Raw genomic sequence first — 21,100 nt, 5'->3', positions numbered from 1 at the left:
TGACTCTCTTGGTAAGATATTATAAAGTTTTATTTATAATATAGTATTACAATAATCAAATATATATATATATATATATTAAGCGAAGGTGAGAATGTCCAAAAAAATTTTAAATATTTTTATTATTGTTGAGATATATTTTATTTGAATTGAAATTTAAGACGTGACGTAAAAATTATAATATCTTTTTCAATACAATTGATTCTGTTTAATATTTGAATTTAAGATTTTTTAATTTTAAAAGTGATTTTAATATCAATGAATTAAAATCCATTACTTAAATCTTATAATTTTAAACAAATCATCTTACTTATCCTAAAAAAACTAACTAATTAGATGAAAAATGCATCAAATAGTACATGAGAAGCAAAAGGTTAATATTTCAAGGAGAAAGTTCCATTTTCATGCTGATTTAAAGGTGTGCCTTCCAATTATTGAATAAGAAATGCATCAAAAATTGGAGTTGGTAAGATGGTGAAATGTTGAGGCCATGTGCCAAAAAGATATAGATCATCAAATGGGTATGAGAGATTACTTGAATTTTGGGAGTCATGTGCTAGCTAGCTAGGATTGAAAAAAAAAAAAAAGAAGCCTGTAGTTGAAAATTAGGGCAAGGTTTAGAGGACTCCTTTTCTTTTCTTTTTTCCTTTCACCACATGTAGATGATTCTTTTGCCTTTGGGACACTCAATATGAAGCCCAAAGTGGAAAAAAAAAGTCCTTTAATATCATCTTCCATTGCCTTGGATTCTAATTAAAGTCCTCAAACCATGTGATTTGGAGTCTTACCAAGGGCCACATAGCCATGAAAACATGGCCATGCTAGTCTTTTTAAGGACTTTTTAACCCAACTTTCTTAGCTTTTAGGGCATAGCTAATTAGGCAATTGCAGAAAGTAACATCACAAGACTGAGCGAGAAAAATATAAAAATTCTCATTCTTTCTGCAATTAATTCTAGGGTTTTAAATCATTTTTAAAGAAAAGAAGAAGAGAAAAAGAAAAAAAAAAGATACTTTTTGTAAAGGTGAAATCAATTTGTTGGAAGTATGTAATGATCAAAAGTTTCCAGAAATGGGGCAATTAAGTTCTTGTCAAAGCTTATAGAAATTATTGCTATTCTCTACACATGGGGTCACTGTTTTATCAAATAGCTTGCTTCCACTTGGTTTTCTTGTTCATGATGATTCTTGATTCATTCAAAGAAAAATTCTCAATCCCATTTACAAGAGACAAATCATATTTAAAAAAAAAAAAAAACCCTATATTCTAACTGTTTGAAAATAACTGATTTTTATTTTGAAAAAGAAATATTAATATGCATAAGGAGAATCAGAGAGCTTCTTCTGGGAACTGACCTGTAAGTATAAGATCAGATCCAATGAATTCATATGAGATTTTGGGTTTCCAAATTGCAGGGTTTTTTTCAAATTATATAAATAATTTATTCTTTTTACAGCAAATAAGAAAGTTGTTTATATGACGCAATATTTTTTGCAAAAATGATTTTCTACAATTAACTGAAAAAGAAATCCATAATTAAAATTTAATATAAATGAAATTTATATACTTACTGATCTATCGATATTTCCATTGGCTTCTGGCCACATACTTCAAAACTGGGTTATTCGGCGTCCGGCAGTTTTCAACTTGGGATGCATGGAGATGAGTTGGTGGTGCATGGACTGAGCCGCCGTGAAAAGGCCATGAAGAAGCTACCAAAGGAGGAATCCAAAGGGATAGCATGATCCAAAAGATTAAAATACGGGGAGAGAAGAAGAGCTTAGGATCAATGCGATCCCTTTGGATGTCTCCTCTAGTTGCAGTAGTAGAAACCCACAAAGCAAACATCTTTAAACTCTCTCTCTCTCTGTCCATCTTCTCTTTATTCCAGAGGAAAGTGGGTTGAGGGGAGCTTTCAATATAAAACAGACTAAGTGCTCTACCAATTACTATAATTTTTATTTTTATTTTTATTTTTTCAATTTCTAATTCAATTAAGCATATTATCTCTAACAAACAAGACACATGTAAAAGGTTTTAGCAGAGGTGGATGAGTTATCTTTTATGAGAAATAACCCCAACAACTTGGGTGGGCAATATTTATTAAATTTGATTGTATTGTTTGCTTATTTTTATGAAAGCCATGTGGTCCATTCCATGTTCCCCTTTCTTACCCAAACTCTTATTTCACAAGGAATACATTCCCAATTCCCCTTTATATATAATATAAAATAAAAAATACAGATGACCACACTGGGTCTCTTCCACCAAGGCCAGATTTAAAAAGATAGAGCTGACCCAAAACCCACAAAGACTCTTAGGTCGACCTACTCAGTATTTCGAGACCTAATCCAGATTTAAAAAGATAGAGCTGACCCAAAATCCACAAAGACTCTTAGGCCGACCTACTCAGTATTTTGAGACCTAATCCAGATAAGCGAAGTAGACCGGGTCACCCGCGAGCCCAAATTCGACGGAAAAAATTCAGTCCAGTGATATGACATATGGAGAGTTAGCAGACGCAGTCATTTCGCAGTCCTGTCCGCATACACTCCGAAAGGAATTAAATGGTCGTTAACATGGAGTAGGGACCTGACGTTTCCGTAGACATCACTAACGGATAAAAAGAAAAAAATAAAAGGAGAGGAATACCTCCCTTCCTTTCTAAACTTACATTCACACGATAAAATCCTATTATCTAAATATTTAAAAATCACAGTATAATTACATAATCTTCTTTTTCAATACACGAATTGAAACTATTAAATTAAAATTAAAATTAAAATAATTATTAAGGATTGTAACTTGCAAACTCAAGTAGAAAGAGAGGATTGTAAGATTTGATTTTTTTAATGAAAAAAATAACAAATTCAATAGTAACAATGATGATTTCGTCTTGTGTAAGAAACTTCTAATCATTAAATTAAAAAGCACATATAGCCAAATAATTTCTTAGAAATTAATAGTCATTTTCATGTTGGTAAAAAGTGAATTAGAAAAGGGAAGATGCCATAATTTCATCACTTGAATGAGTTTGCCCATCCCAAAACATACTGCACTTCTCACCATAATTGCCTTTTATGACTAATAGGTGTAAGAAAATAGCATTATATTATTATTTTATATATTTTAATTATAGTAATAAATCAATAACAATAATTTAAAAAATAATTTTTTTTATTTTTTTAATAAAAGAAAAATATAGTTAAAATTATAATTTTATTAAATATAAAATAAATGAATTTTAGCACATTCCATCCTTTTATGTTTTTTTACTATCTTGTTGATTTTGTAATGACTATAAAAGTGAGAAAGCTAGCAAGCTAGTTTCAAAGCTAATGCTTCGTATGGCCAACTTGAAGAGAATTTGAAAGAAACATGGGAAGCCATAACTATGGTGATTAATTAGCTACAACATAAAGGCATCAGAACAAGTCATATCAGCCATTGGATTGAAAGAGCCATGATCTCCAAAGTTCCAAGTTGACCACTTTAGATCATGATGTATGGTGCTAGATCTTGTCCACACTAGTGAAGCATACATGGACCACAAGCACAGTGCAGGGATTTCTATGGTGCTATACAAACCCCACCACTCCATAAATATTTAAGTAAATTTACTGTTTAGTCCTTTATTACAGAAAAATTCATTAATTCATCTATCAAATTTAAAAAATATATTAAAATATTTTTAAAATTTTCCTCTTTCTCTCTCAAGTATATAGTGGGGTAAAAATATGTACTGTGGTTGGCTGATTCTGTCCAAATACAGTGATTTGAAAAGCAGGAATTTTGGTAGCATCTTGGGTTGTTTCCATCACAAGGGTGCATATCTGAGAAGCCATGTCTCTTCTTTGCAGGACATGAATTTTATATCCATCCAGTCTTTGTTACCCATCTGGTACGGCATAAAGACTTCCAAAGGGAAACCCTGCCATATTCTACCATATACACACTTCTTTCTTGTTTGCTTTCAGTCTTAGAAATAGACTCTTTTAACTCAGCGGCTACCAATTACATACTTAATTTATTATTGTTATTATTATTTCCCTCTAAGCATTTTCCATGATCATATCGTAGTGAGAAAGCAGGAGACTCAAACGGGTATGTGTATAATGAAACCCTAATTGATGGTAAATTGTATTTTCTTATCATTGTTTTCTTTTTCTTTTTCAATTTGCTTTTGTATCATTTGAAATTATAATTTGGTGGTCCTACTGTTGTTTACCCTCTTGCAACAGTTTCTTCACTGCATGTTTTCAAGAGCAATGGACCACAACTTTTGGCATCCTTCTTTATTATCAGATCAAAAATTAAATTCATATACATAAATAGTATGCATACTTTTGCAGCAGTTATCTTGCAAAACTTTTCAAGCTGCAAAAATGGCTGCAGATCTTATCTTCCTGGTGTCTTGAACCAAAAGTCATCCTTTGCAAGTGAAAAAGAATATGGGATGCAATAACTTTGTGCTGCCAATTGTGAAGATGATTGTTCCCTTTTCAGGACCAGATCTCGATACTTCATAACCTTATGAACAGTTTTAATCGTCCCTGAGGGAGAAATCTCTCATTGTTCACTGTTTGTAAATGGGCGGTGCTATGTTAAAATTTTTAGATTTATTAATGTAATTTTGCTTATAAAAAATAGCTAATTATTAATTAATTTCAGCAGTGTTATGAGTTTGATATGTGAAAAAAAAGAAGTTGAAAAATTCAAAATTAGACATGATGGGATATGAAATTTCTAGGTCTGAAAATGTTGTGGATCATTGAATGCAACAACATGTGGATTGGCTGGAGAAGAAAACAAATAGAAAAAGAAAGATGCCCTAGGGTTTTAACTTGGAAATTGAAAAATCCTAATGATGTACATGACCAGTTATCAGAAGAAGAGTTTCAGTATGAGTTGCAGATGAATTTTCAATCCCATGGACCCAATTAGGAGGTCTAAGTCTAACAAAGGACAATTCAATAAGTGATAAGGACACACACATACCCTACCAAACTGCCTCTGCCCTACTCCTAATTTATTTGGAGTTGCTTCCATATAGCTTTCAATCAGGTGTGTTTGCTTATGGAGTGGGACATTAAGTAATTACCCACAATTTGGATTTAAACATCCTAACTAATTTGATTCGGACCCATCAAATCACGGTTTTACGAGAAAATAACTATTCGAATATTTTAATTTTAAATTAATAATTATATAATTTGAATTAATTATTTTAGATTAAATGAAAAATAAATTCATAATTAATTAACCTTTACAAATTTATATGAAATTTTAGATTAACTTGGGAAAGGGATGAATCGGATGGAAGTTGAAATACAAAACCTAAACTGGTTTCTTCTCATTATTAATTTTGAAGCATGGGTTTTCTGAAAGACCATACCAGGGGCCTAGCTAGCTCCTTCCCACATCCTAGAATAATAGCTCTTTAATCTCCTTTCCTTGTCACATAGATGTTTAGTACCAAGTCCTGTAGTTGCCACATAAAACATTCTTCCTAGCCGTTGCCTTTCAGGATTTGATGTCTGACCGACACAGTATTTACACGTAGAAGCTAACCTGATATTTATGAAATTAAACATAATATTTTATTAAAAATAAATTTATATTCAATCAACTTTTAAGTAAAAATTAAAATTTCAGAAGGGACGACCGCTCTTGCTGGACCTTAAATCTGTCACTAGATTTATTTATGGTGTGGTGCGGCTTTCACTTTACGAAGGATTGTGCAGATCTGAGTCATGTTAAAGGGAGAGATTCCAAACCACAAATCATAAAAGCATAGGCGGGGCTTCCATGCTTGCCCATGAAAAAGGTCATAACTGGCCCTTTGATGCACCTAATATTAATTTTTATGTGGTCCTTTCTTTAATTAATTTTAGTTTTTTATTAATTTTTTAAAATTTTTTGAAATTACGGGTTATGAAAAATTAACGGTATAAATTTAAATTAGTCGAATTAATAAATTCAAAATACAAAGTACAATTTTATAAAAAAAAATTGTTATTTTTGTTTAATGATTGAAGCCATAACATAATACAACAATAAGTCTTTGTATTATTGCAAGAGGTAGCCAAGCAATTCTTTAATGGAGGGATTCAGACAGGTAGTTGAAGGGAACGATCAAAATTAAAATTAAAAGAATAATATTCCATAAATGATGGGACAAGGAAGACAATCTGACAACTCAGCACCTAATTAAGTGAGATAAGGAATTTGAATTGTCCATTGTTGTTACTTGCCCTCATAGACTTTCCACAATTTCATGTCTGCCCATTTAAGCTAATACTGATAAGCTAAAATATTTACTTTTATTCGTAATTTTAATTAATTTTTTATATTTATAATGAGAAAATTGCAATTGTTTTTAATCTTAGAAAATTTTCACTTGAAAAAATTAAAAATTATACATAATTATTTAAGAATTCATCTAATTTTATTTTCTTATAATTTTTTTTTCCAAATGAAGTTACAGTGTTATTTAATTGATAATATATTATAGAAGTGAAACGAATGGATTTCATAAATGACTTCAAAGAGAAAAAATAGATGTTTCAATCATGTTTTTCGAGATAAAATATTTAAATTATTTTTTTTATATAGGTAGTACGTATTTAGTTAATTTAATTTTATATTTTATATTTTTAATTAATAATTTCATAATATATTTAATAAATTAAATTTTTTAAATTGGGTTTAAAATTAATTTTTTATTTTAATTATATTCCTAAAAATTTGTGATTTTTAATTACTTTTAGTTCACCGAATCATGATGAATTACATGGTGGTGTGGGATTGGGCCTATTTTCAAATAACAGGTTGGAGGGACTATCACAAATTGGGCCTAATTACAGAAAATTTAAATTTAATAAATATTATTTTTATTTCTTTTTTTTTTTCATAATGGCTAACATGGGCTTGGGCCTATGCATATGCGAGTAATGTTCCAAGGAGGGAATTGTAGTGTAGTTTCATAAAAGAAATTTTTTTTAAAAAAAATTGTTGGTCTTTATAATTAGGCGGGGAAGGCGAAAACGAGAAGAGCAGTTTCTATTTTGACCCCTCTTATTATCATTTATAATTAGGGGGAATTTGATCAATTTTAATTTAAAATTAAATTAAATTAATTTTAAATAGAAAATAAATCGAATCAAATTAATCTAATTTAATTTGATTAAATTAAATTTAATCGATTGAATTGTTAATAGACTTTTTATTTTTACACCTCATTTTTAATATTTTAAAATTTAATTAAAATATTTCAACTTTAATTATAGTGAAATATTTTTATATTATAAAAAATAATATATTATTATAATTAATCGATTCGATTAAATTTTTATTTTTTTTCTAATCAAAATAAAATTAAATCGAAATAATTAAAAATTTTAAAATTAAAAATTAAATCGAACTGAAATTAATAAAAAATTAAACTAAATTTCTGAATTAATTCAGATCAATTAACTTTTTTTATTTGAACCAATATTGCTCAAAATTTTAAAATTATTATTCAATAAAAATAATTTATAAAAAATACTATTTAATTCTTATAGTTTATTTAATCACTACCTGTTCATTATATTTTAGAAATAGAATAATTTAATCTCTTAATTTCAATTCTATTAAAATTAAAATTTAATTTAAAAGTAATATATTGTTAGTCTCCTTCCTTCAAGAGTAAAGACAAATTTTAAAGTTTAAATTATCTTATTATTCTCTTTGTTTTTTTTTTCACGGTTTGAAATAATAATAATATGTCTTTAAATTTGAATTAAATTTAATCACTCTAAATATTATTACGGTCAATTTTATTTATTCCCATTATAATTTTACAATAAATGGGGGGCGAGACTGTTTCTCCTTCTTGTCGAATGAATATAGAACTTTCTCTGTCAAGTGTCAACTGGTCCCCTACGCTGCTGCCTTATAACAAAAATCCTTTGTCCTTTTTCCTATCACCACTTTGACTATTAAACTTTATAAATAGGCTAAATATTTATTAAAAATATTTTATTTTCAATAAATTACTTCAATATAAATAAAATTTAATAGTAATTTTATATAATGAGAGTATATATGATTATTAAAAAAAAAAAAAAGTTAACTTACAGACAAAGCCAAGTTACATGAGCTGAAACCTAAAGTTAGGCTTCAGAAAAATCAAGCACAATCATGAAGCTGCTGCTGATCTGCCACAACTCTGCTTTTCATAAAGAGGAAGCAATCCTTATTGAAACACATGATTAGAATCAAAATGCCCATTTTACCCCTCTTGCAACAAGTTTTATATCAGAAAGTGGAGGACAATATTGTCTTCTTCTAGCTTAATGGAGACTCACTCCATCAAAATAAGGGGAGCACAGGTTCATGATGCAATTTAATAAAAATGAAAAAGGCACTGAAGAGTGAAGAAGACAAATAAAAATCTGCTTTTTTGCACGTATATTATCTTATACTGCTGATGAAAAATCAGATTTAATAGGTCACTTCAACATCAAATCACTGCAAATCCATTGGTTTTTACTTTTTTATTTTTTTATTTTTGGTGGAACAAATCCTGGTTTTCTTTTGGCAACTTTCTCTTTCTCTCAATCATTTTTGCTGCCTACGTTTTCCTTCCTTGCACTAACCCAATTAACATATGGGTAATAAATACTGATGGGCAGCACTTTATACTAAAAAACAAGAATTTTGCTGATAAGAAAAGCAAAGGAAACACCTTCCATTATTATTTCTTCTACTCTCTGCATCTGTATTTTCTCTGTTATCTGTTGATCTTTCTCTCTCTCCACTTCAGTCTGCTCAAAAACTGACAAAGGAGAGGGGGGAGGGGGAGAGAGAGAGAGAGAGAGAGACTACCACAGTGTATTGTTACTTACCAGAGATTGTGAGAGTTTGCATAGAATTATTCTGGTGGGTATTTATGATCTTTGCCTCACAAAGCCATTACATGAAGCTTCACCATCTGGGTCTTGAAAATGGAACCTTTACAGAAACTCCATGTTGTTGATGTTGTTGATTATGATGTGGAGAAAAGCAGTCACCATCATCAGTCAGATGATGAAGAGCAAAAAAGCTCTTCAAGTGAGTCTGGCTCTAGCAGTGAAATTATGAAGGAGAGTAGATCCTCTATGTCGGAGGTGGATCTGGAGCGTGTGGTGCCCGAGATTAAGGTACATTTGGTGAAGATTGAAAGAGACTGCAGGATTTGTCATCTTAGCTTGGATGCTGGGAATCTGGATTCTGGCTTGCCTATTGAGTTAGGTTGTTCATGCAAGGATGATTTGGCTTCTGCCCACAAGCACTGTGCAGAAGCCTGGTTCAAGATTAAGGGCAACAAGTAAGTAGCTAAAAGAGAAACAAAAATTAAACCTTTTACACATTGCAGAGTTGCATCTTTCATTTGGGGTTCTTAGCATCTAGCTCATTTAAATGTGTATTGATTCAGGATAAAGTATTATTCTTGCAAATTACCTTTTCACTGGTGCTTTTGGAGATGAAATTTTGGTTCTCTTTTGTAATTTTAGATGTTTTGAGTGATAGACTGAGATCTTATTTTCTAATGTGGAGTTGGAAATGCACAATATTTAATTCATTTTGTAGGTTTTCTCTGGCAAGATTAGTCCTTATTTAATTGTCTGCTGCCGTCTTAATATTGGCTGATGTGGCAAAAGGTATAGGCACACACTAGCCCTTTTGCAAAAATATTTCACTGGTAGATGGGGATATGATGAATAAAATAATATTATAACAGATGAAATAAATTGAAGCAGTAAAAAATTTGCTTTGAGAAACACTTTCCTTGTGGCAATTTGTTAGTCTAACGAATAGAAATGGAAAGCAAGCAGGCTATTCCACACTCCTGCAAGAAGCATCCTGCTGCTTTCATGAACTTCCTAAGTTTTTTTGTTTTCTATTGTTTGTTGTATGAAGTTGTTTTGGACTTTGTTGATGTAGATTAGAAAAATATGCTTTGGCAACAATTGTCATGCAAGAACCAAGAAGCTTGTGAACTGAAAATATTCTCTTTTTCTATCTTTTGCTCTCTAGTAAATGGAAATTAATTTAGAATAAACTCCAATTTTACATACTAAGAGAAAAAGAATGCAAAAGCAGCTTCTGCACTAAATCAGGAGAATATGTCATTAAGATATGGAGTCTAAGCCGCCGTGGACGTAGCCAAATTAGTGAACCAGGTTAGATCTTTGTATTAATTTTTTTTCGTGCTTATTTTTAGATTGTGTGATTGTTCAATTCTCAACGTATGTGACATAATAAAGGAAAAAGATGAAACCATCAGAATGTTCCACTTGTATTTCCTATTATGCATTTGCAAATGTTTCTTCTGTCATTTGCTTTGTAGTAACTAATTTGTGAAAATAATTCTTCTTTTAACATTTCACTTTTTCTCCATACCTCAGGTACCCTTTGCATATATTTACTCTATTGTTTTACACTACGAGTCCATATAGACCCGGTCTAAGTGAGTTTTCACCATAGACCTGGTAGGTTGAAGTACTTGCCATCAACTGGTATTCCCAATATAAATGTGGCACGTCATATTTATTTTTTGCCCGTGAGAATTGGATTTATGTATCTTGCACTGAATAATTTCAAAATGCATGCATTTAAGGAAGTTAGGTACACCCCTACAATTTGTCATGTTGTTTAAAGTGGTGATATATTAGATATTGTTGTCCCATAACATATGTGGCTTATGAAGAAAGATCAACTAAAGTTAGTTATGGCACTGCATTAAAAGAAGGAAATTTTGGTTGGGTGGCCTGAGCCAATGGGCCATGTTAATGAAGATTCTCACCACTTTCCTATTTTTGTCTTAATATCCTATACAATAACCATTGCCTTTCTTCCCTATTTCTAATAATAGTTAATATGAACTTACAGAGAATTGGATGATATTTTGCAATTTTGCATTAAGTTTGAAAATATGGCTGAGAAGCTTCTTGACAGGCGGCTGCATGTACAATATGTCCATATCTGATTTACATTTCAAGCTTGCCATTCTTTGTTGACATTTCCAATTTGTTCAATTTGAACTAGGCTTCCCTTGGTGACTTTACACAAAATAACAGCCCCAAAATTTTTCATGTCTGCTGTAGTCTGACATTGTTGTATATCTTATTCCAGGCTCCAGCACATTTTTCATGGCACTATTGGGTTTTGGAGTTTAACTCTTAACCTAGCTTTTGGGGCGAGTTAGGTCTGGCTCAGATTTAATATGGTATCAGATCCTCTCCATTCGATGTTGGGCCACCCATAAATACGTTAAGCACCAGTAAAAATTCTGGGCGGGTATGAGGGTGTATTGAATCCCACGTCGGTTGTGGAAAGGAAGGAGTAATGTGCCCTTATATAGGCCACAAGCACTCCTCCCCTTGAGCTACTTTTGGAGTGAGTTAGGACTCTCCATTCTGTATCTTCTGTTGCGGTTTTCTGTCCTACAAAAGTAGAATATGCGGCTCCACAAGTGTTTCCCTCATCGTTCCATTGTGGGATCAATCTACTTATATTGATAAGAATTTACAATATTACAGTTACATACAGCTGTTTCTAAATCAGTATAGGGTAAACTACATTTAGCATACAGTACAAGGACTCTATTCTATTAGTCGATAGTCGATACAGTCGAAAGTTTTTGTTTTTATACATCATAGAAGAGTACAATGTAGGAAAGTTGCTGACTGGATATTCACCCATCTGTATTTATTGAAGTTCTGAATGTGAGAATGCAGGCTCGCCACCCTGTGCTTGCGTTGTACAACAGGCGACCATTGTTCTTGCTGCATATCCAATTTGAGGATTAAGAATGGACTGCACCTGTTGTGCTGGAAAATGAAGTGTAGTCAAATTTCAATACAGCATGTATAAAATTTGATTTCAAATACAGTAACAGGTGCTTAGTTGATCCTGTGCAGCCCACTGGCTAGTTGCCTTGGAAAGTTGGTCTATAGCATAATTTTAATTTCCACCATCTATTTTTCTTTTCACTCTTTGGGACTTTCATATAGAAACAGAACACAGATTTCTGCATGGTTTCTTGTGAAAATGATCATGATAGAACTATATCCAGATATCAAATTCACTAGCAGGAGCTTGGTTGCATAGAATCATAATAGAGTCATAGCTTTTTGATTGATGGGGTCATGAATCCTTTTCGTGACTAATTAGTTTCTCATTCTTTGCCTGTTTAAACGGAAAATACTCTCTATGATGATGTGGTTTATCTGTCTGTTTTCTTTTAGAATGTACTGCATGTTGATCAATGACCATTAGAGATCATTATTCTTTTTTGCTCTGTTTGTTTCTCGGTGAAGTTTGTTTGATGTTAACCGTGTTAAACTATGGACAATGCTTACTTGTTCACCAAATGTTCCCATTGCAGTAGTTCCAATTTTATGGTCTAGTTTTCCTGATTTCTTTGAGAACAAATTCGGAAGATGCTAATGTTGCACATAGCTATTTCTGTTCTTTACATTGTGATTGGAGTTGGCGATGGGAATATTTTCTTTCTGATCATTGCAGATTCTGGTCATGATTGGTTTGTGCATGGTGATTCAAAATGTAACATATAGGGATTTTGGTGTTGTTTAGGGTCGCTCACACGGGTGATTTTCTTGTCTAATTGCAGAACCTGTGAGATTTGTGGATCAGTTGCCCGAAACGTTGCCGGTCCAAATGAGGTTGAGTTGGTAGAGCAATGGAATGAGGTGAATGAAACTGCAGTAGCAACAGCAGCTCCTGTGCACACAACAGAGACTCGGAACTTCTGGCAAGGCCATCGATTCCTGAATTTCTTACTAGCATGTATGGTGTTTGCTTTTGTCATCTCTTGGCTCTTTCACTTCAATGTACCCTCATAATCCTAGGACTGAGTTTTGTAATTTTTCTTGGGTTTGATGACTGAAAAGATGACGAGCAGAATAGCTTCTAGCTTATGCAGGTACCAACTCTGTACCACTTGCAGCCTAAGGTCCTTGCAAGGTTATTGATTTTCCTATTTATGTGATGTTTATATTAGTATTAGAGATTGAAAAAACTGGTAATGTCGATTGGATTACGCGATCAAAGAAGAGTATTATGTGTTGTTGTAACTTTTGTTTTTTCAGCTTTTGTATGCAATGCTTCTCTGCTCATTTTCTCAATATTCTGCCCAAGATAATATTGGATTCAGCAGCAGAAGCCAATCAAGCAGAAGAATCTAAGCAAAAAACTCTTCTTAAAAATCATCTTCAAAGAAAATAAATTATTAGTTAATTTATGCAGACAAATGTGATTTAGGAAAATTTACTTTTTTATAAGTCTATGTAGTCGTCATACATAAAATATCCAGCCAAAATATCATAAGGAGTATGAAAAAAAAAATATTATGACATGGTTCAATTAGTTTTAGATTTTACGGTAAACTTAGATCAGACGAGAGTTGCAGATTTTATCGGTCATAATTTTTAAATATTATAAATATTTTCATAATTTTACATATTAAAATTTTATTTTTATTATAAATAGTTTTCTTAACTATTAGAAAAGTGCAATTTTTGAGAAATTTGAATAAGATTTTTTATTTTTTAATTTATTTTTTTTCTTATTTCGTATTAACTAATCGGTATTAATTAAAACTCTGCCGATGGAATTTAAATAGTTTTTTATTAAATTATTAATACACTATCAACCCAAATTTTCATTATTTATCTAATTTATCTAATTCGGATGGTAGTATTGAAATTTTCAAATTAGGTCAAAATTAGATCCATAAGAAAATGTATCTAAAATTCAAGCCATATACTTAATGCTTCTCCCCTTTTCATAATTTTATTTGTAATAGTGAAAATTCTTACCATATTGATACACAAACTCATTATTAAGGTGAAATCTTGAATGCAGCAGGCAACTAGATGTTTGCAATGATAGAATGTTCATGAATATAATCAATAAATACCCCACTGAATTTCAATGAAATCTTTGGTATCTCTCTTTCCCTTTTCATATCTGTTCTCCATGTGTATAAAGGAGGTGAAAGGATAAAAAGAAATGGGCATGGGGCCTAGCTGCTTGAGTAGTCACTCCTTAATTATTGGAATGATTAGAGAGCTATCAAATGGACAATCCACTAGCTAACCAATCAATCCGTTGAACTAAATTAAGGCACAACTGGATCATTGAAAAAGTATAATATTACGATTGGGGTTTTCGGAAAACAACCGTTGAGCTTCTTCTTCTACGCTATCTTCTTCTTTTCTAAGACACTAGCTGTAAGGCAGTAAAGCCAGTTAATGGCTGTAACCAACTCAAGGACATTCTAAGAATTGCTCAACCAACCTTTTGATTTGAAAATGATGGGTATGAAGACTTGAGGTAGCTTAGCTTAGGTAGTGTGTGAGTTTCTCACTCACCTTTGTAGAAAACCAAATCAAAAGACACACTGCAAATCTAAGCAAGCACCTACTAGATATGTAAGGTAGTGATGGCTGATGGGTGGTCAGATTTTGGTCAATTTTATTTTTCAAATCAAGCCGCAATTACCGGTAATTAACACTAACATTTCGTAGCCTTTAACCATATCTCATGGTGGGAACTTAGTATTTATTTTTCTCTTTATCTGATATTTTTTATTAATAATTTTCAGGGGAAATCAAATCTTAATCCATCAGAAAGAAAGAGATTTTCATTTTAATTATTTATTTTTTAATCATGGTGATATGGGTTCATGTATATTGAGATAACGTGGTGTTTGGATTTAATGAAAAGACAATACATAGAGTTGTATCCCTTTCTTCCTACAAAATGACAAATATTCATGTGCTCCTTAATCATAAATAATAAATTGTGAGCAATCAAGCATGATTCCCAAAAGTTTCATTTAAGATTTGAGCTCATAATCTCTCTAATCTTTTCTCATTATTATCTTCTGAATTTTTGAATATTTTAATGTTATTGATTTGTGAGTATATTTTTTTTTTTCTTTTGTGGATTTTTCATGGAAAGTGCAAGAAAAGAGAAGCATTGTTAAGGAAGTAAAAAGAAAAAGAAAAGGAAAAATGGGGAAGTGATAAACATTTAGCATACATAAATTATATTACACACCCAAAATAGAAGTGAAAAACATTTTCATGGGAGATTGTGAGAAGACATGTGGTGGATCTGCTGAAACATGGGGGAACAAACATCACCAATTACATCTCTGAATTTTAGTGCATACTTCATTCTTCTTTCCATTATTGTGGGACCAAATCAATAATTTACACATTTATGTTTTCTAATCTCTTTTACATGTGAGATACCATTCCACCGTTATTCTCCTATAATTTAATTTTATATATATATAAAAGTGATAAAAAGAGAAAGATAAATTAAAAATTAAAAAATTTTATTGAAATTATTTAAAAATTGAGATGTGAGTTTCTAATAATTAAGAAAAACTATTTATAATAGAAAAAAATTTTAATATATAAAATTATAAAAATATTAAAAAAATAAGTAAAATGTAAAATTAATACTCTAAACGATAAAATTTTCATATCGAACTTTGTGATCAGGTCTGCAGCTCTCGTCATACTTTTAAAAGTCGTGTATTTCGAAATTTCTTTTCACAAAAGTTATTGTGAATTTTCATCGAACGTCGACAGTAAAAATTAGGTTCGATTTAAATTTATTATAAAATTTAATATTAATTACTTTATGTCAAGAAAAGAGTGTAAAAATTATTTACCATCAAGACAGTATAAATATTGTACTATTTAAGGTCAATATAATATCAAGACTAATACTTCCCCAATGTTCTTTTTTTTTTTTTGCTTCTTTCAAATAATTATAGAAACGGAGTGAGGGGATACATAGAATGTTTGAGAAGTATTACTACCTAATTGACATGCCACGTTTGTGAATGATAGGTAATCCAAGAATGCAATATTAAAAAATTGCAAGAACGTGCACAACATAATTGGATACATTAATTTAAAGCTAACAATCTTTGGATACTTGGATGAAAAATCTAAAAAATTTCTGAATGTCTTTGTCCAATTAAGATAGCTGTTACAAACACTGCTGTCAAAGGCAGCAAAGTGTTCATTGTCTTGGAGACATTCACTTTCTAAGTTATTGGAAGCTTTGTTCCTTTTACAATTAAAAAGATGCTTTAGTATCTTGTGATTTGAGTTCATACAAAGTAAGATTAATTAATTGCACCCAATTAGTCGACTAATCTATGTAAATTTCATTGTTTATTCATATATTATAGTTTAAATATGTTTATTTTTAATAAAAAAACAATTAAGGCGTTCAATCCGTAAAATAAGTAGAGCACCGGTGACTTGATGGACAAAACTTTTGATGTTTAAATAGTATTGAAAGTGTGATTAGCATAAAAGAGTGAATAATGATATGAACTTATATATTTGAAGAAGACTACCCATAGGTTTGGAGATTGAATTTTAGTGGGACAAGAATTCTTATTTGACTCTATTTATGTCTCAGTCTGATAAAGCTAATTTAGAGATAGAGTTCTGGTGGGATAAAAACTTCGTGTTAGACTCTCTTTGAGTCTCTTATTTTAAAAGAATTATATTTGAATTAGGACTATTCTGAGGCGTCGGCTAAGATATTTGAATGCATATTTCAGAATATTGATTTTTTGCCAATCAAATTTTAAATTTTTAAATTTAAGTCTTTTAAATTTTATTTTTTCTGATTTCAATACGGATACTATATCAAGTATGCTTTGTTCATATAAAAAAAAAAGAATAAAAACTGTTTTGTAAAAGTTTTGTTATGTAATAAGTTTTAACTCGATAACATTTGAATAATTTTTAAGATTGGAAGGGGTAGAGTTTAAATTTAAAATAAAAATGAATATACGGAAAAATAAAGTTAGAGGCTTGATAAAGATTTGAATTGGGTAAGAAGTCTATTTGTTTTTTTTTTTGTTTTTTATTCTGGGTCGTAGCTAGCAACTAAGCTGGAATCATGAAAGGAAACAACTACTTTAGTAACAGTCTTAAATCAAAGTGTTTGATAGATTCTTCTGTTTAAAATACTTATAGTTATGCAAGACTTATCCCATTCACATTTCTTATATATATATATTCAAAATTTTGATCCAAAAATCAAAATCCTTGACAAATCTGTAATTTGAATTTTGAAAAAGTTTGAAACCCACTAGCCATCCCAACAAATAAAAAGATAAATATAAGCAAAAAAATCAAACCCAAAAGAGAATTGAAGTCATTAGACAGAATGGAGAATAGCTATTTGGTACCCACTACAAGTCAAAGTTTTCACATATACCCTTTAATAAGACAAATTTTGATTTGATGAATGATTAATTAATTAGTAGAACAAAGTTTATTAATTATAAAAAGAAAAAAAAATTAAAGAGAAAGCGTGCAAACACGACATGAAGAGAAAGTGTACCACGTTATTAGTAGGCAATGGTCGGTTGGTCATATGTTCACTATAGCTGCCTAAACAAACTCATCTCTCATACATCTCTTCTTCATCCCTTTCAATCCAAGTCTATCTCTTTATTTTCTACTCAAAAACTCCTGCAACTTGAAGCAAAAATTAACTCTGATCATCTGCAATATTCTCTCTTTTTTTCTGATGAGGAAACTTTGTCCAAATTTTGATCGAGAAGATGGGCTGGAGACTGTCCTGGAGGTTCCAATCCCAGAGGAGATGTTTGGTTCGAACAAGAATGGTAATAAGTCATGGCAGAACTTGAAAGCTTGGATGAGACCAAACACTGATCATAAGTCTCTGACAAATCTATTTGGAAGCAAGAACACAGAGATCCAACTCTTGCTTGGTGTTGTCGGAGCTCCTTTGATTCCTTTTCCCATCTGTTGTGATCACAAGTTCATCAACCGTAACATCAAAGACCAACCTATTGTAAGTATTATAATCTCCACTAATTTTTTCCGGGATTTTGATTATATTTCTCGGAAAAGATTTGTTAAAAAGAGTTGGTATTTGCAGGAGGCATCAATGGCGAAATACATAGTGCAGCAGTATGTTGCAGCAGTGGGAGGAGAGAAGGCGTTGAATTCTGTAGACAGCATGTGCGCAATGGGGAAGGTGAAAATGGGAGCTTCAGAGTTCTGCACAGGAGAAGGGAGCTTGAATAATAAGGTGGTGAAAGTGAAGAATTTGATGAATGGAGGTGGAGAGATGGGAGGATTTGTTCTCTGGCAAAAAAGGCCAGACTTGTGGTGCCTGGAGCTGGTGGTTTCAGGCTGCAAGATCAGTGCAGGCAGTGATGGCAAGGTGGCTTGGAGGCAGACCCCATGGCACCATTCCCATGCTTCCAGAGGTCCACCTAGGCCACTCAGGCGGTTCCTTCAGGTAACACCATGATCAAAATATTATCTCTCTCTGTTTCCTTTAGTGTACTTGGAAAATTTTTCCACTGATTTTCATGGTTCTGTGCATTCTCATGGGCTTCTCTTGTCTGATTAGTGTGAAATTAAAGCTATTCAGCTCCTATCTTTTTTGGGTTCTTTTGAACTTTCTCAAAGAAGGGAATAACTGGAACGACATGAAATTCACAATTTTCCACAAATTTTCCCTTATGTCTCAGTTTAATGTGGAACACAGTATATCTAAATTATTAATTAAATGTAAATATTATAATGGGTGGTTGGATGCGTTTTTCCCTTAATGAGAAATGAAACAAATTTTAAAAGCATTTTATCTTTCAGTGATCCGATCGGGTGCCAACTTTAATTATCAAGTTTTGCCATTAGCCACCAAGTTCTTGATCTTAATACAAAAAGTCAACAATTTTGGTGGAGTAGAAAGAAAGTTCATAAAAGCCAACAGCCTTGTAGACCTGCCATCCCATTGAAGTAAGGTCCAGGTTGAGCAATATGGCCTCTCTTGTCCCTCGCCTGGCCAACTAGAAAGCCCATTACATGAAATCCAACATACCCATGTGAATTTAGTACGTAGAATTGCATAAAAATGTGTGATTTCTTGCTTTGCTTACAAAGTTTCTCAAAATCTTGAATCAAATTCAACAGGGTCTTGATCCCAAATCCACTGCCAACTTATTCTCCAACTCCATTTGCATCGGCGAGAAGTCGATCGACGACGAGGACTGTTTCGTACTAAAGCTAGAAGCAGAACCTTCATCACTAAGAGCAAGAAGCACAAGCAATGTAGAAATGATAAGGCACACAGTCTGGGGATACTTCAGTCAAAAAACAGGCCTATTAGTCCAACTAGAAGACTCTCACCTTATAAGAATCAAAGCCTCAGGAAACGACAGCATTTTCTGGGAAACGACAATGGAGTCCAGAATTCAAGATTATAGAACCACTGATGGGATCAACATAGCACATGGAGGTAGAACATCAGTTTCATTGTTTAGATTTGGTGAGAACTCAGAGAGACATTCAAGAACAAGAATGGAAGAGATCTGGGCTATAGAAGAAGTGGATTTTAACATAAAAGGATTGTCGATGGATTGCTTTTTGCCACCTAGTGACTTGAAGAAAGAGGGAGAAGAAGCATATGGAGTTGTGGCTTGCAGCAATGAAAAATTGCCATTGAAGTTAAGATCAGCTTCTGCTAGGATTTGTGCTTCTAAGGTGGTGGCTATTGATGTTGATTACTTGGAGAACAGTACAGAAACCAGTACTGAAGATGAGGATGATGAGGATTACTATTGAAGAGTTTGTAAATTTGGTTTCATTTTGTACATATTCCAAGAGAATTTCATATGCTTCGGTTGCGTATGAGTTTTCTAAGCTGAGTTAGATATATAGACATGTTTAGCTCAAATTTTTAGAAATAAAGTCCTAGTGCTTTTTTTTTAAATTATCACATAATAAGGTTTGAATCTGCGGTTAATCTAATCCTGTATTGTTCTGTGCTCTATATGATTTGAACCTGCCATTAATCTAGTCCTGTATTGCTCTGTGTCTAACTATAAAGAAATTTTATAATACAAGCCGGATCATGGCTTTTACATATTCACATGATCAGGCAGGGGAGGAGTGATGGGCAGAAGCATGCACTCAGCAGAAACCCAAATATGCAATCTGCACAAGGAAGGGGTCAGAACAGGTAGAAGTATATTCTCGAAGGACGAAAATCTCATCGCTGGAGCAGGACAGAAATTAGTTATAGCAGGTGGCAAGGAGCATGTGATTAGTGTACCTTCAAATTATAAATAGCAGAAATAACAGGGGGAGAACAGACAAAGTTTCTTTATTCTTGTTTAGGAACAGATATTCTCTGTTTGGGACAGGGAAATGAGAGCATATTTCCTTGTAACCAGTCATTGAAATTTCTGAAATATATACCTTATTTGGAGTTCATCTTCTCTTTTTATTTCTGATTAATATTGTGGATTCCTTACTCTATCATTATTGGTTCGACTTGCCGCCCGAATACCAAATACCAGGATGGACTCTCGAATTGAATCGATAGAGAAGAATCTCACCTTGCTGGATGATGGGTTTTTCAAATTGAAGTCTGATAATGAATCAATCCATTCTAAATTAGCCTCCATCGAAAACCTTCTTTAAACGCTCAACCGTTGCAAACAAATTGTGGAGGAAGGAGAAGTCTCCACTTGGTTATCTCCTAACCCCAACACTGTCACCCAAACTTCAGCCCCTTCCCCTACCAATCCATTTTCCCATCTATACTATCCCATTCTCCAAAAACCTTGAAATACCCAGCTTCAATGGCACTGACCCAGCTGGTTGGCTCGCCAGAGCCGACAATACTTTGAATTAAATGGTACGCGTGAAGAGCTTAAGGTTCTCATGGCTATGGTTTGCATGGAGGAGGGAGCCCTCCATTGGTTGCGTTGGCTTCTGCATCGCCAGCCTACTTTAACGTGGAATCAGTTTTCGACGGAACTCCTACACCGCTACAGTTAGCGGTCATTATACAAACAAGTTCTGTTGATGCCTAAATTGACGACTTTGTGATTCGGGCAGCTCAGGTACCTAACCTCTCTGATTCTCATTCTTTGAGTTTTTTCTTGAATGGGTTGCAAGCAGACGTAAGGGTGAGACTCCGCAGCCATGAAACTACTGATATTTTTCGCACTATGTTACTC

At 32.5% G+C, this 21,100-nt stretch overlaps 2 protein-coding genes and 1 long non-coding RNA gene across 11 annotated transcripts; 2 read left to right on the top strand and 1 right to left on the bottom strand.

Moving 5' to 3' along the window:
* Positions 1-477: 477 nt before the first annotated feature.
* On the bottom strand, positions 478-2,053 carry LOC110619756. The gene is made up of 2 exons (XR_002488707.2): positions 1,572-2,053; positions 478-1,355 (listed from the first exon to the last, which is right to left on the bottom strand). It is a non-coding gene; the product is annotated as an uncharacterized LOC110619756 (long non-coding RNA).
* A 6,342-nt stretch (positions 2,054-8,395) lies between these two features.
* Positions 8,396-13,124, top strand: LOC110619781. 9 transcript variants are annotated; one of them, XM_043958565.1, is made up of 4 exons: positions 8,396-9,352; positions 10,129-10,208; positions 10,434-10,517; positions 12,662-13,124. In XM_043958565.1, the coding sequence occupies exons 1-3, from the start codon at positions 8,991-8,993 to the stop codon at positions 10,493-10,495; spliced, it is 504 nt and encodes a 167-aa protein (XP_043814500.1). In that variant the 5' UTR covers positions 8,396-8,990; the 3' UTR covers positions 10,496-10,517; positions 12,662-13,124. The 9 variants fall into 9 exon arrangements, with proteins under 9 accessions (XP_043814500.1, XP_021619025.1, XP_043814499.1 ...); XM_021763333.2 differs by having other exon boundaries at positions 10,108-10,208; XM_043958564.1 differs by lacking the exon at positions 12,662-13,124 and adding an exon at positions 11,161-11,740 and having other exon boundaries at positions 10,108-10,208.
* A 4,323-nt stretch (positions 13,125-17,447) lies between these two features.
* Positions 17,448-20,348, top strand: LOC110618755. The gene is made up of 4 exons (XM_043958048.1): positions 17,448-17,570; positions 17,604-17,916; positions 18,004-18,369; positions 19,047-20,348. Exons 2-4 carry the CDS (start codon positions 17,629-17,631, stop codon positions 19,695-19,697), a joined length of 1,305 nt encoding a protein of 434 aa, XP_043813983.1. The 5' UTR covers positions 17,448-17,570; positions 17,604-17,628; the 3' UTR covers positions 19,698-20,348.
* Positions 20,349-21,100: the final 752 nt, after the last annotated feature.

Source organism: Manihot esculenta, chromosome 7 (assembly GCF_001659605.2).
Source record: "Manihot esculenta cultivar AM560-2 chromosome 7, M.esculenta_v8, whole genome shotgun sequence".
Taxonomy (NCBI): Eukaryota; Viridiplantae; Streptophyta; class Magnoliopsida; order Malpighiales; family Euphorbiaceae; genus Manihot; species Manihot esculenta.
This window is presented reverse-complemented; position numbering and strand designations above follow the sequence as displayed.